The following is a 14,001-nucleotide window of genomic DNA, read 5'->3' on the forward strand; positions in this document are numbered from 1 at the left end:
CCTATACAAGTATGCTGTCTTGCAAATACCTTATTTATCACAAAGAACAGTGCAGAACAGAAGTACATTTTTGTTTTTCTTTATTTTTCATGCTTTCAAACATGTCTCTATCAGGTAACAATACATCAATGTTGCAGAATATATATCTATCTATCTATCTATCTATATATATATATATATATATATATAAACATTTCAAATAATTCAATAGAACATTTGACAGATGAATCTCTCTTAGAGACAATGTTTTAAATTTTTGTACACAAAGTAGATCTTTGTACACAAGTACATTTTGCTATTGTAATAAATCAATGCAAAAGATCAGTCATATGAACACCATATAACTATAACAAAGTTGTTGTTTTTTTTTCTTCACATTTCTACCATTCCGGTTTAAGGAAGTCTATACAGACTTTATTAGCACACTGAGATCCTGCCATAGGTTTGCAAGTATAACAGTACATATTATCTTTTCATTCAAGAGAAAGGCTATTGAGTCAATGGACGCCCTCAGATACCAAAGACCCCATTCATCAGTTTTGAACTCACTGCTCCATGTAGCATCATAGTTGTTGTGCATCATGCCTAACACCTGCAGAAAGTCACTCCTCACTTAAGCGCTGCTTGCCATTTCCAAACACATAAGAGGTTGTGATTGGTTGCGATACTAGCACCTTGGGCAAGGCCGTGTTTTTGTGAACTGATAACAACACACACATGGTGAAGCTGCGTCAATCAGGTCTTTAAATAAAGCAGGCTAGCACTGGGCCAGGCTGTGCTTGATGATCTCGCGGGACTGTGGTGGGATCCTGTCGGGGAAGAGCACCTGGAACTCCACCACCAAATCGCCTCGCTGGGATGGGCTCTTGGGCAGGGGCAGACCTTCGCCCCTCAGCCGCCGGACAGCACCTGGTTTAATAACATCGCTGCATGGTAGAGGCATCATCCGGTTGTCAAGTGTTGGGACGTTTACTGTGCAGCCACAGAGAGCCTGGTGGGGAAAAAAAAGAAGACACAGTTAGTTCTGTAGACCTGTTATATTTGGGACATGTTTCATAACGCTTTTTGAGTGCCCTGACTGGGGTGAAGTACACTTTAAAAAAAATGAAACAATCAAATGCCTGATCTTTCAAAGTGTCAAGTTGCATAACAGATAAATATGGAGCGTCTGTCTTTCTTCTTTCTGTGTTATGCAACAAACCGGTGTTACAGATGTTATAATCGCTGCTCTATTCACTGGCTCTGTGTGGGAGTTAAGTGCTTTAGTGACTGAAGGGAGCCATAGGAAGATGGAGGAGCACTTTGAAATGCCAGTCTCTGTGACTGCTACCCTACTTATCTGTGTGTGGGTTGGTAGAAGTGAGAGCCAGCGACAGAGCGAGCCAAAAGAGCTGTCTCCCTGCCTGCCTTGTAGAGGCAGAGGAGTCTGTAGCACACATAGTAGCTGATAGGGAGAGTTAAGTGCGATTCGTGGGGGCAGTCTGTTCTGAGGCTAAATTTAGCTCCTGCCCTCTCTCACTCTGCAGGAGCTGATGAGGTAACAGAGGCGTTGGCAGGCTGCTGCTGCTGCTGTTCTGTTAGCGGGGGTTTGCAGCCCATTGTAAACTGGGGGCTCAGATACCCATAACAGAACATTGTGTTCTGTCCTAACATTTTACCCTCCCTGCATTTGGCACAGATTGTATTTTCTGCCCTATGTCTTATTGATGCCTTTCAGTAGTCCATTTTCTTTGGTATTTCAGAGAATGCATCATTCAGTGGTTATATAAAGGACAAGATGTGGTGGATGGATTTAGCCTTTCTCTGAGTAGGTGTTAGTAGTTGGCAGAATTGCATAGTATGTCTAGTTATAGACTCTGTGAGAGTGAAACTCTTAATTCTAATAGACCTTTAAGCCTTATGTAAATGCACCAAACTCACCTCTTTGAGGGTGATCTTGGCTGTGTAGACGATGTTGGAGCCATCTCTCTTGTAGTGGGTGTGCTCCTTGTCCCTGAGAATGAAGGTGATGTCTGCAGGGGTGCTGTTGGGCGTCTCATCTCCCTCCCTTGGGAAGGTGATCCTGGTCCCTGCTCTCCAGCCTTTCTTCACCACCACATTTAGCACCTTGTCCTCAGATCGCAGGCTGCAACCGTCTGGGTTGAGGCGGCTGCGGGCGATCTTCATATGCTTCGTGCAGCCATGCATCACCTCGTCTAGGGTCACCAGCAGGTCGTGCACCACCTCTTTGCCCTGCAGCCGCCGCTGGCCTCTTCGCAGACCGCCCTCATAGCCGGCGAATCCTCCCACGTGGCTGAAGGGGAACCGCCTGAAGGGGTTGAATAGGTCATCTTCGCTGTCAGCATCCGAGCCAAAGAAGATGTCAAAGTGGTCAGAACCATGGAAGAAGGAGGAGAAGGTGGCGTGGGGGTCACTGGGGAAATTATTGCGAAAAACGTTGCCTTGGCCCGCCATTGACATTCCATTTTTGAGGCCTAAAAACACAAAGAAAACAAAGAGTTAAATTAAATTAATTAAAATCTAGTATAGATGCACATGTTTAGCTGGTTTAATAGGAGTGGAAGTGTTTTAGTCATGATCCTCCCTCTGCACTTCAGTGTTTAGCCTTGATGATGACATGAATAGTTAACACACCAGCCTATGTTACTGTAATTAGCCAGATGGCAGTTCCTATTTGAGCTATTTATCCATGTATATGAAACAGTGTCAAAACTTCCTCTCACCTTCTTCTCCAAACTGGTCATATATGCTTCTCTTTTTGCTGTCTGTCAGGATCTCGTAGGCCTCTGCGATCTCTTTGAATTTGTCCTCTGCATCAGCATCACTGTTCTTGTCTGGATGGAACTTGAGAGCCATCTTCCTGTAGGCTTTCTTGATCTCGTCTTCATTGGATTCAGGGGAGACACCCAGGATTTTATAGAAGTCCTTGCCAGTGGGTTTGATGGACAGGCAAGGCGTGTCCTGCTCAGACTTGGTGCTTTCCTGTGGAAACAAGAACAATCAGGCATTAGACCATTTCCATGTCATATGCCATTGATCAAAACCTGGTCAAAGCATTTACTTTTTGGCAATTAGGCATGGACATCTTTAAATTGTTACATGCTGCTGCAAACTCTTTATTAATATGCAGAAAATCAGCCCCTGGCAAAAACACTTTCTGGGAAAACACCATTATCTCTGTGCCGCTGTGCAACTGCATATCCATGAATTGCATAAGCTGATGCACAGCACAACGTGAGAGAAGGGGGGAAATCGTGTGTGGGGGATTCGTGAGGGGTAAACAATTTACCCCCAACGACCGAGATTCTCTGTAGCAATTGGCTGAACGCGAATCAACGACTCTAGCATTTGAATGAATAGGCTACATAGCAACAGACATCTAATTCAACAGTGTACCAACACAGAAAGATGCCGGTACATCAACGGTTACTGTTTTACAGCGAACTTACTTATACAAATGCCTTGTATGAAACTTATGTATTCTATCAGCGTGCTTACCTTCTATAATTTGGGTAAATGATGATTTAATGAATGATTTACATGTTTCTAAATGACAAAAAGTTGAAAACAAAAACTCTCAAAAATGTACTTACCGCTGATGATGATGATCCTGAGCTGTCACCCCTGTGCATGACCCGCACTTTGCACTTGACATTGACATTTTTGTGCTTCATACCGAACTGAGTCCAGATGAGAACCATGATGGCTGTTAGATAGTTTGGGTTTTTTGGTCTACTTGTCGCTGTCCGGTCGCGCTGGTGCTGAAATCGCTTGGCTTTGTCGGGCTTCGCTTCGTCCTGTCTGAGCTCTCCTCGGCTCTCTGTTAAATACCACCGCGGCAGCTCCTTTACTATACACTCACCCACCCACGCAGCGTGACCGAGCTTTCCCCAGACCCTCCCATTTCCTCACGCGCGGCAGGGGATACCGGTGTTCTCAGTTTGCTCGGTGGAAAGCCATTGGTGCACCAGCGATGATCACGCGGATGTTGCAGCCTCCTTCTCCATCTCGAGGCTTGTTTCCGGAGTTCTTGAAGGCAGAGCCGAGCAGACAGTCACGACACGGTACAGAGAGTCCTTTTTGTGTTCACAGACGGAACAGAACAACCAGACATGCTGTTAAAAGACCCTGCTGGCTGCCCAGACAAACTCCAGACAGTCACCTGATTGAGCCCCTGTCCTCAAATAACTTTTTATGCACATTTTGTACATTTGAACATGAGCCCACGTGTTTTGAATATTAAAAAACCTTGATGTGGATGAGAGAATGCAGGGAATCGAACTACTTTTTATTTTAGTGGGGTTTTTTGGGCTACTTCAGAAAAGCTATTTTATGCATCTTACGAATTTAGTCAGACATGTGAAGGAGCATACTCTCAGGTGAGGCTATATGATCAATTAGTGTTTACATAGGGTTAACAGGATAACATAAACGCCTATACAGTTTTAATAAAATTCAATTCAATAGCAGCAGTGTTGGAAGATGTATTCAGACTCTTTACTTAAACAAAATGAGACTGTACCTTCAATGTGAAAGTACTCTATTAGAGATAAAAGTCCAGCATTCAAAATCCTATTTCTATAAAAGCACAGAAGTGTTATCAACAAAATCTACTTAAAGTACCAAAGTTAAAGTACTCATTCTGCAGAAAAAGGCCCCCATAAGTGATGAGACATTACATTATTAGATTGGTAATATGATTCGTCATTGTGTAAGTGGTATTTTACTGTAGCTGGTTGAGGTGGAGTTAGTTTTAACTGCTTTAGTTGGTATTTTAGTCCAGTGGTTCCAAACCTGTAGGATAATGGGGCAAGAAAGAATGACAAAACAAAACAATGTTTTGCTGCACAAATTAATATTCACAGTTTGAACTTTTCTCTGATCTTTTTTTGCATGATGATGAAACCATCTGAAAGGTCCAAAGGGGAACTTTGTCTGTGGTGGACATGCAATCAACTCATATATGAAATATGAAAAGAGGCTCCAGCTGTTGTTTTTCTGTAAGGGTCCACAAGCCAAAAAGGTTTGGAACCACTGGTTTAATCTTTAACAATTTAAAACTAAAATCTTAATCTGAAAAGAAAGTAGTTACTATCTGTCAAATAAATTTTGTAAAATGTACAATATTTTCCTCTGAGATGTAGTAGTAGAAGTATCTATATAGTACTGTACTTAACTACTGTTTGAGTAAATTTACTTACTTTCCGCCACTGAATAGCACAGCAATATATTATACTACCTTGATAAAATAAACATACATTGCCTTTTTTGGTTCTGTTGTTTTATTTCATTGTTGTTTTTAATTCCACTTCCCTAAATATATATATATATATATATATAATTTCACATAATCAAAAACAAAAAGTGCAACAATTTACAACAACAACATTTCCTTTAACTAACACTCTAAATGTGTCCAGTTTTATATGCTGTAGCTGAAATTAACTTGGACACAAACTGTTCTGTTAATGGAGTTTCACAGAAAATGTCAAGAGGCTTGACATGAATGGTTCCCAAATCCATTAGATTGTGCAGGTGGTCATTTAAATGCATCCACCCCCGTAGTTCTGCATAGAAACTATGTATAGCGCTATGGATAATAAATGCAATTGAATCACTTAATAACCTACAGCAAACAGCTGTGGAAGAAAAGGGCAGCTTCAAGTTATGTAAGTGAACGTGTTAAAAGCCTTGCGTTGCTTGGCAGGTGTTTGGTAGGTGTTCGAAAATCTTCCTCCTGTGAAAATTCAAGATATCACCTCAAAATCAAATTCACTGACTGATGGATGCTAATTGCCTTGTCTGATGTTGAGTCCATAATATTAAGGGAGTTTACAAATAGTATACGGCGTTGAACCTAACATTTTACATATTTCTTTTTTTTTTTAACGCAACTCCCTTATAACTTAGGCACTTTCAAGTTAAATAGGTTAATTGAACAAACATTTAACATACTCCAAATTTCACATATGGGGAAGAATTAGCAATTGCCATAAAAATAGGAATGTGCTTCCTTTTGTCAGAGCATCCCAGCTACTCTATATTTCTGATGTAGATTTTATTTGCCTCTCCCATTAGTAGATCGGGCTGGGTAGTGCTGAATAAGCATTATATCTTAGGAAATTACTCTATATGATATATTTTACTTTCCTGCAGTTCTATTATGAAGCAGAATAAAGTGAAGATGAATGTGGAAAAAATGACCCACTCTTTAAAGAGATAGTGTTTAATGTTAATCCCTACTAACTATAAAGGTCTTTGTCAATTGTATCTAAAAAGTGACATTATTGTTCTACTGGCAGACATACAAAATAATTATAGTTATGGCAAAATGCACCTTTATGATCCATGGTGCACACAAAAGGCCTTTTTCGGATTTAAATAGTTTGATCTATATCTTGTTTTTAAATAAAAACATGAAATAGAAAGAAAAACCCCTGCTCTCCCAAAACACTAAGACAACCCTCCCTTCAACTAAAAAACAATACATAACCCTTCCCCTTTTCTGAACCCACCTCAACTAATAATTTATGTACAGTCCCTATTCATCAAGATCTCTTGTGAGGATAAAAAAAACTAATACAGGAAAGTCCTTGAGGGCTTGTGTGATGATTAAGATAAATAATACATCTAAAAATGTCTCCCAGATCCACATCATCTTGTTGACTTAAAAATCATCACCACATGATGAAATGCAGCAAGTCATGTACTTGAATGTCGCTTTTACTCTCATGGAAAAACAGTCACTATTTCTATTTAGAGATGGTACTACAGGATTACGACACGGAGTCATCTCTGCAGCCGGCAGTGCAGCCATGGATATGGAAATCAGTGTCACAGGGAGCGTACATACATGGCTGTGCTTCCTCTGCTGTGATGCTTCATGCATCCAATGGGGGCTGGAGTTTCCTGCGGATTCTCCTTTCGTCCTGCAGGAAACGACAGACAAATTTGGTATGAACATGTTGAGCCCAGAGCGTCATGCACCAGATAGCAGCTCTTACATAGTATTCACAGACTGAGCAGGATAGAGTGCATCAGAACAAGCTCTTACATAGTGTTCATTCTTCCTGCCCACGGGAACAGTCTGACTGTGTGTTTGGCCTGTTTTTCACACATTCACGCTGTCGCTCTCACAGAAACACATACAAAGTTGCCTGTCAGTCTCGGTGATAATAATGCTAATTAAAGCACCAAGCTGCTCTGACACTATTATTGTTAGGTGGCGTGAAGGCGGACAGCTTACATACAGCATAGTGTTCCTGTGGTGTTGTTTGGTGTTCTCACATGCTTAATTGTAGATGTACTGAACATCTATATAGCAGCTTTGATCAACCTTGTGTAGGGAGTTGTATAAATCACTACGTGCAGACTCACCTACATGGCATACATACATACAGACAGAAGTACAATAAATAGAGATAAGTAAACGAGACCTAGTGTGCAAGGGTTGTAGCAATAATTTTAGGAATTATAAGGTCACGCGTAAGTTCCCCCAAGCAGACCCCTCCCCATTTTTTAAAATATGATACATTGATTTTTGGCCTTGTTAGTGGCATAGCTCTAGGGATGACAATGTCAGTCTGTTGGTCAACCACTTTGTTCCAGACTGAAATATCTATTACCTATTATCTATCTAAATAACAACTATTGGACTGATTGCTATGAAATTTTGTACAGACATGCGTGGTGCCCAGAGGATGAATCCTACTAACGTTTTGTGTAGAACCAGCATGCGATTCACCATTGACATTCATTGGATGGAGGACAATAAGGTTTGGTACAGACATTCTTGTCCCCCACAGGATGACTTTTTCTCTAGCGCCATAACCAGAACGACATTCTAATTTGTCCAATACAGTACTTTGGTTTATGACTAAACGTTTGCAAAAACAATGACCTGGATGTAGGGTTAGGATTAGGGCCAAACATCAGTATGTTGCCATGTTAGCGTTAGCATTTAGCTCCAAGCACTGCACCCCTGTGGCTTAGGGGTACAATGAACTGCAGTGTCCACATTTTGAACCTCTCCACTATTGCTATCTAATACAACGAACAAGTGATGCAACACTCACAGCCTAACCTTAACCTTACTCTTACAGAAAAAAAATTCACGCCGTGACACTCAACATATGTAGGATTTTATTGCCATGGTTGTGAACTCCCCACAGGTTGCCAGAATTAAATGCAGTGGACATAACTTAAGTGTCCGGAATGGTAGGTGATTACACTCATTTCCATCATCTTTGGACTTTCTCATACCATGATTTATATAGACCTACAATTGACCTACTTCTCCTGTTCTTGTGTCCTTTGATGCCCTTGGTATCTTCCCTCAGTTGATGCAGAACCATTTTTAAAAACATTTATAAAATACTTTGCCCTACATTGTAATTTGAGACTTGCTATTCTTAATTGACAGACGCTGGAGCAGACAGTCAGTACAGAGGCCCCAAGTGCATACTTTTTTCTCTGTGTGTATGCAGGTGTACGTGACTGTGTGGTGAGTTTTCATCCTTCACGGGTTTAGCTGGTTGGTGTGTTTTGCGGGAGCAGTAGGTGCTGCCTGTAGGGGACTCTGGGAGGTGAATCACTCTGCTGTGAGAACACAGCACTGACACAAAGGAAGCGGCACCAACCTCATCTCACGTCGTCCCACTGCCGACACTTCTGCTGTTCTTCAGGTCGCAGGATGAATCAACGTTGTGTAAAAAGGCCACAGAAAAATCCACTGATTAAGGTCACTTTCCCTACTGGCTACAGTGGATAAGAGAAAATACTAGTGGCAGCATGAGAAAAATTTCCCTCTGTAATGCTTTTAGAATATTAAGTAGAAACTGATTGATTTGAGTAGGTTTTGGGTTCGAATGGAGGGCGATGAAGATGCACATTAGACATTTAAGAAAAAAAAAACAAGTCATATTTTATTACCAGAGAATAAAATGAAATGTTCTCATTTTTAATTCTCCCCTTCACTTGTCTTGCACCTTCACCCCCGATGTACCGAACTCCCACACATGTCTGGGAGTGTGACTGTCTCCTATGTGTAGCACTGGCTAGACTAAAGCCATGTGCCTTGGTGTTCCAGATACACAGACAGGCAGATGGCAATACTAACACATTACAGATACTTACTCATAAATGTAAATATAAATGTAGACACAGACCCAGACAGAGCTGTGTTCATTTTATCAGCTCCCATCTTGGGAGCTCCTTTTCACACAGATCAGATCTTCTTGCTTGATGAAAAAGGAGAAAGGTTGTCCTCAAAAGAAGAGATGTGGACAGAAGAATAAGATAACGGCAGAGGAGAGAGAGCTTTGGAGGAAGGGGATGAAGAAAATGGATTAAACAAACTGAGGGAGATGCACAGCAAGAAGCCAAAACACAGGTAGAGAGAAACAATAAGAGAAAACAATAGGACAGATTGGAGCACAGAAGGCAGTGATACATTTTGCCTGGCAGAGAAGAGGGTGTTTTTGCTGGGGGGAGCACTTTATGAAATCTCCCCTAGAGATCACTGTGTGCACTGATGAAATGCTCTGCTGTATTTCAAATCAACTCACAACAACCACTAAAATTGTGCTGCTGAGACTAGAGGAAAGACAGTTTGCTTTGTAACAAATGTAAATAACACAAGACTCCCCTTAATATCATGTATATTATTGCTAACAAAGTTGGTTTACATATTGTATTCCTACATTCAAATCTGCTCAGCCTTTTTAGATTTCCAACAGTGGTTCTATCTTTTCTTGGAAAGTGCTGCCCTCTGCTGTGTAGAATCACTGTATTGCAAATATTTCTCACTGCAATGCCAGCCATTTTACATTTACAAATATTGTTGTGCAACAGAGGAAATACCAAAATTGTATATCACTATACTGTTCCTACATTTCAAAAAATTTTCACTCATAGGAGGTAAATGTCAGGACAAAAAGAGCATTTTCTCTAATCATACATAATCGTACATATTCACTGCAGCCACTCTCCACTGCCAATTGGACGTTTGGCTCTATGTTCTCCTTCAATGGGGCCTCTTCTTGGCTGCTGTTTTGCTGAGCTTTCTCTGAGGCTGTTAATTGTCACTGGTAGTGCCAATTTTCCTCGGGGTAGGAGACCACAAACAGAGGCAGTCTGCAGATGGCTGGGATCTTAGAGGAGGAAGATGAGAGTGGACAGGCGGAAAAGGCCATGTGTAGGCTGGAAATGCAAACTGAAAAAGGAAGTCATAAGAGAAAATGTCTTCATCAGTGCAGATCCTTGCAGTCATGTGTGCGCAGAAAAGTGCTGGAAAGAAACATATTTTACATTTTTAATGAAACATTCTCTGTGTAGCCACCCGAAGAAGGGTAGTGATCATTCTATTTGTTGATCTTACTACATATTAGAGCCAGAAGATGGGTTTGCCAAGTTTTGATATAGAAGACCCCACCAACGTCAATGCAGGATCTGCACCACAAATCAGAGAAAACCTCAATATTCCCCATGAAATTCATTATTAAATATCAAACAGATTTAAAAAGTGTATCAACAAACAAAGCCTATAGAGCATTATATGAGAAGGCATGCGATGGTTCATTCACCATAATGCCATGGTGCCCTTCGAAGAACCAAAGATCCTACTGTAGCCTCATCAGACATGATGCATATCAATGCAAATTCACTAGTTTTTTCATCAGACAGCATGCTAAGAGCAGAGCCTAACGTGGCATGGAAACAGATAGCTGGGCAGGAAAAAAGCAGGGCCAGAAGGATGAGACCGCCTGTCCAAGGACTGTGACAGTTGCACACCTGGCCAATACCAACTGGCAGCGACAAGAATAGCTGCAAACGGAAAGCCTCCTTTTACTCACCTTTTAAACAATTAGTAATTAACAACAACATTTAGTAGGGGTGATTGGCTCATGTAGCTGCAGCATGTGGACACACCAAAATATTAAAAGGGTGAATACTGGGAGGTCCCAATTGCTGGCAACTGAGGACAAAGCACTGGAGACCACCGGGCTGTGAACAGAGGTAGGAAATGGATTACTGATACTGGCAAACCTGTGTTTAAGGCAAACCATAACACGCTGACATTATGAAGGGCTAACTACGCACTTCAAATTGCAAAAGAACTTAAGGGGAGATGGATGTTTCAAGTGTAGTTTGAATAGTAATAATCTGTTCAGCCACTGTGGAGATATCAGTATCTACAGTCAAGAAAACTAACTTGCCTGCAAATTTGAGGACGTTGGTTTCAAGTAAAACATCAGTAAGCTGTATAAACTGTAGGTGGGTGATTTCAACATATTAAACCAGGAAATACACTGAACTTTTGACCTGGGGAAAAACATTGCATATGCAAAAAATCCTTTGACAGCACTCCTCAATGTATCATATAAAGAGGATATTGAGCTGGGGACAGGTCCCTGCATGGGAGCATAGAACCCTGATACATACCCTCCCACTCAGTGTTACTTTCAAGTCCAAGCCTTACATACGTTTATCATATTGACATTTCACTCAAAACCCCAAATGTCAGCCTCATTTTGGTGCCAGACGAAAAGTCAGGGATCATCAAAGTTAAGATAGTAGAAAGTTAAGACCCTTAGGCCTATACAGGATTCTTGCTTTGAAATGTCAGCTGGAGTCTGTGTTTTCAACCAGTGTATGGAGTTAACGTCTAGCTACCTAGAGTTGATCAAATCTGTCAAAATGGACGATTGCTGTGGCAAAGCTGCTTTTGTCTAATGTCTAAAATCAAGGAACCACTGATTCAAAAATAAAAGTAAGAATTTAAAGTGGTAAATCATCTGCCATTTTGCTGTAAATTGCTGTAAACTGCACATGTGCTGCATGGGAATGGACAGACTGACAGTAACTAAGGTGGGCAGGGCTTAGTGATGGGTCAGTTCTTGGGATATAGAGAAACAACTCTCCCTGGGTGAGTTTGAATGTGGTTCCTAACATTAGCTGCATGCAGTTGCCTTTGTCTCTTTCCAGCATATAGTATGCAGATGCCACGTGTATGCAAGCAAATTAATTAGATTAATTTTAATAAAACACTTAACGCAACATGGACATGAACACATTTGGCAATAACAGCAACCAGTACCAGATTCCACTGGCAGAGAAAACAGTCATCAGTATGCCGACCAGGGTTCTATTGTAGCCATATAAACCCACTGATACGGCTTCCCTGAGGTGAATGTGACAGATGCAGCCAACATGAGTGCAAAACTCAATTAAATGACAAACACACTATAAGAACAGCACAGTGTGAAAACTAAAGGAAGTGTAGCCCCAGGGAATATAAGTGGAAGAGACAGAAATTACTTTCTGGCTTCATGGTAGGAGGAAATTTTTTTTTTTTACAATGCAGTCAAATAAGGATACGGAGACATCATCTGACCTGTTTTGTCCCAGAAAGTTACTGTTCCATTCTATTCTTTTCTTTTTAAATCCAGCAGACCATTCAGAGCCCACTCCAAGTTCTGCAGGAAGAGGCCAACCGTGATGAGAAGCCCACTGAGAGACTTGTTGACAAACTTGACCTGAGACACCCCTCGGAAAATCCAGTCCAGCAGTTGGATTCCTGCAGCCTGCCCTGTCATAGCTCGATAATGAGTTCTTTTTGATCACATTACAAAATGGCTGAAAAGTCAAAGTGAGAAATTATATAATATTCAATATTAATTAAATTCATTCAAATTTACTACATGTGTACACTTTTGTGACTTGGAAGATTAGACGGATCATCACCTACATTTCACCCAATCTCCGCAGAGATGCATGTCCCAGGTCAAAAGCCCAACAGCTCTTTGCTGTAGAATTCACCACAATTGCTGAAGATATCAAATATCAGGTTTTCAGTAAACTACTGATATACTGTAACTGATTATATCAGCTTCATAATATTACTATTTTTAGCTATTACTATACTGTATATTTGACCACAATAGACATAATACTGTTGTCAAGGACAGAGATGCAGAGGTTGTGACTTACTCTGACTTTTCATTTAGCACCACGAGCAGGTCAAAGTTTTCTCTTCTCCAGCAACATTTTGATTCAAAGAGATGTATCCTAATCTTTGACAATCCCCTGACATGGGTCTATTGGATGGATTACCATTTTGTGCATTTTGTTCAGAAATGCCCCCCTTAGGATGAACTCTGATAACTTTGGTGATCCCTTTACTTTTCATCTAGCACCATCAAAATATTAATGTGTCCAATATGACCAAATACTTGCACAACTAATAACATCCCATCAGCCTCAGCTGCACTTTATGTTTAGTGCTAATTAGCTAATATTTGTATGCTCAATAGGTTACAAAGCCCACATGACCCAATCTCAAATGTTATGTTAATCAGTGTTTCTGCTATACTCATAATTTAGACCCAGATATTTTCAGATATTGTCATCAACTCTTACCTCTCAGATATTACAGACAAGCTGACGCCTCCCTGCACACAAACTAAATCCGTGTGAACATGATTCACTTTGCTCCTAAATGTGGAAACATTTCCAACAGAGAAGTGTGAGCTAAAACCTACCCTCACTGCCAGTTTGCCATATCGTTTTCTCTTCTTTTTTTATTTTTATATCTTTTTGAAGGCGCGATCAAAGCAGAATTTCCGAAGAGCTTCCCACTGTTACCGTCAACATCCCCAGTCACAGTTCTCTGCATGAAAGCCGGAGTTTGTTTGTGTTGTTTACTGAGCGGAGAACCTATTGATCTCTCAGCTTTGTCGGTAGCCTCTTTTATTCTGTGCTACAACACTTCTTAAGAATCAACAAATATGGGAGTTACTGAACACAACTCTGCAGTAACTTTTGTGATTTAATGTGTGATCATATAAAACAAAACCACGCTTATAAACTATGTCCAGAGGTAGTTCAGACCACAATACTGTTATCATCGAACCAGCATATTGTCATAGCTTTTCAAATCATTATCTTTTGATTGTTATTTTGTTGTGTGTTGTTTCCTTTGCTTGAGCATTTTGTGGCCCT

At 40.8% G+C, this 14,001-nt stretch overlaps 1 protein-coding gene and 1 pseudogene across 1 annotated transcript; both read right to left on the reverse strand.

Annotated features, from left to right (window-relative positions):
• Positions 1-386: 386 nt before the first annotated feature.
• On the reverse strand, positions 387-3,729 carry zgc:122979 (uncharacterized protein LOC641576 homolog). The gene is made up of 4 exons (XM_046067081.1): positions 3,594-3,729; positions 2,724-2,982; positions 1,921-2,474; positions 387-991 (listed from the first exon to the last, which is right to left on the reverse strand). The coding sequence occupies exons 1-4, from the start codon at positions 3,699-3,701 to the stop codon at positions 758-760; spliced, it is 1,155 nt and encodes a 384-aa protein (XP_045923037.1). The 5' UTR covers positions 3,702-3,729; the 3' UTR covers positions 387-757.
• A 3,152-nt stretch (positions 3,730-6,881) lies between these two features.
• On the reverse strand, positions 6,882-12,596 carry LOC123982203 (annotated as a pseudogene).
• Positions 12,597-14,001: the final 1,405 nt, after the last annotated feature.

This window comes from Micropterus dolomieu, linkage group LG13 (assembly GCF_021292245.1).
Source record: "Micropterus dolomieu isolate WLL.071019.BEF.003 ecotype Adirondacks linkage group LG13, ASM2129224v1, whole genome shotgun sequence".
Lineage (NCBI taxonomy): Eukaryota > Metazoa > Chordata > Actinopteri > Centrarchiformes > Centrarchidae > Micropterus > Micropterus dolomieu.

Bases quoted from the DNA above. Each gene is read 5' to 3' on its own strand.
- zgc:122979 (XM_046067081.1), bottom strand. From the start codon at position 3,701: ATGGTTCTCATCTGGACTCAGTTCGGTATGAAGCACAAAAATGTCAAT. The intron at 2,983-3,593 runs GTAAGTACATTT...TTGTTTCCACAG, and splicing joins CAGGATCATCATCATCAGCG to GAAAGCACCAAGTCTGAGCA. The intron at 992-1,920 runs GTGAGTTTGGTG...TTTCCCCACCAG, and splicing joins CCAAGATCACCCTCAAAGAG to GCTCTCTGTGGCTGCACAGT.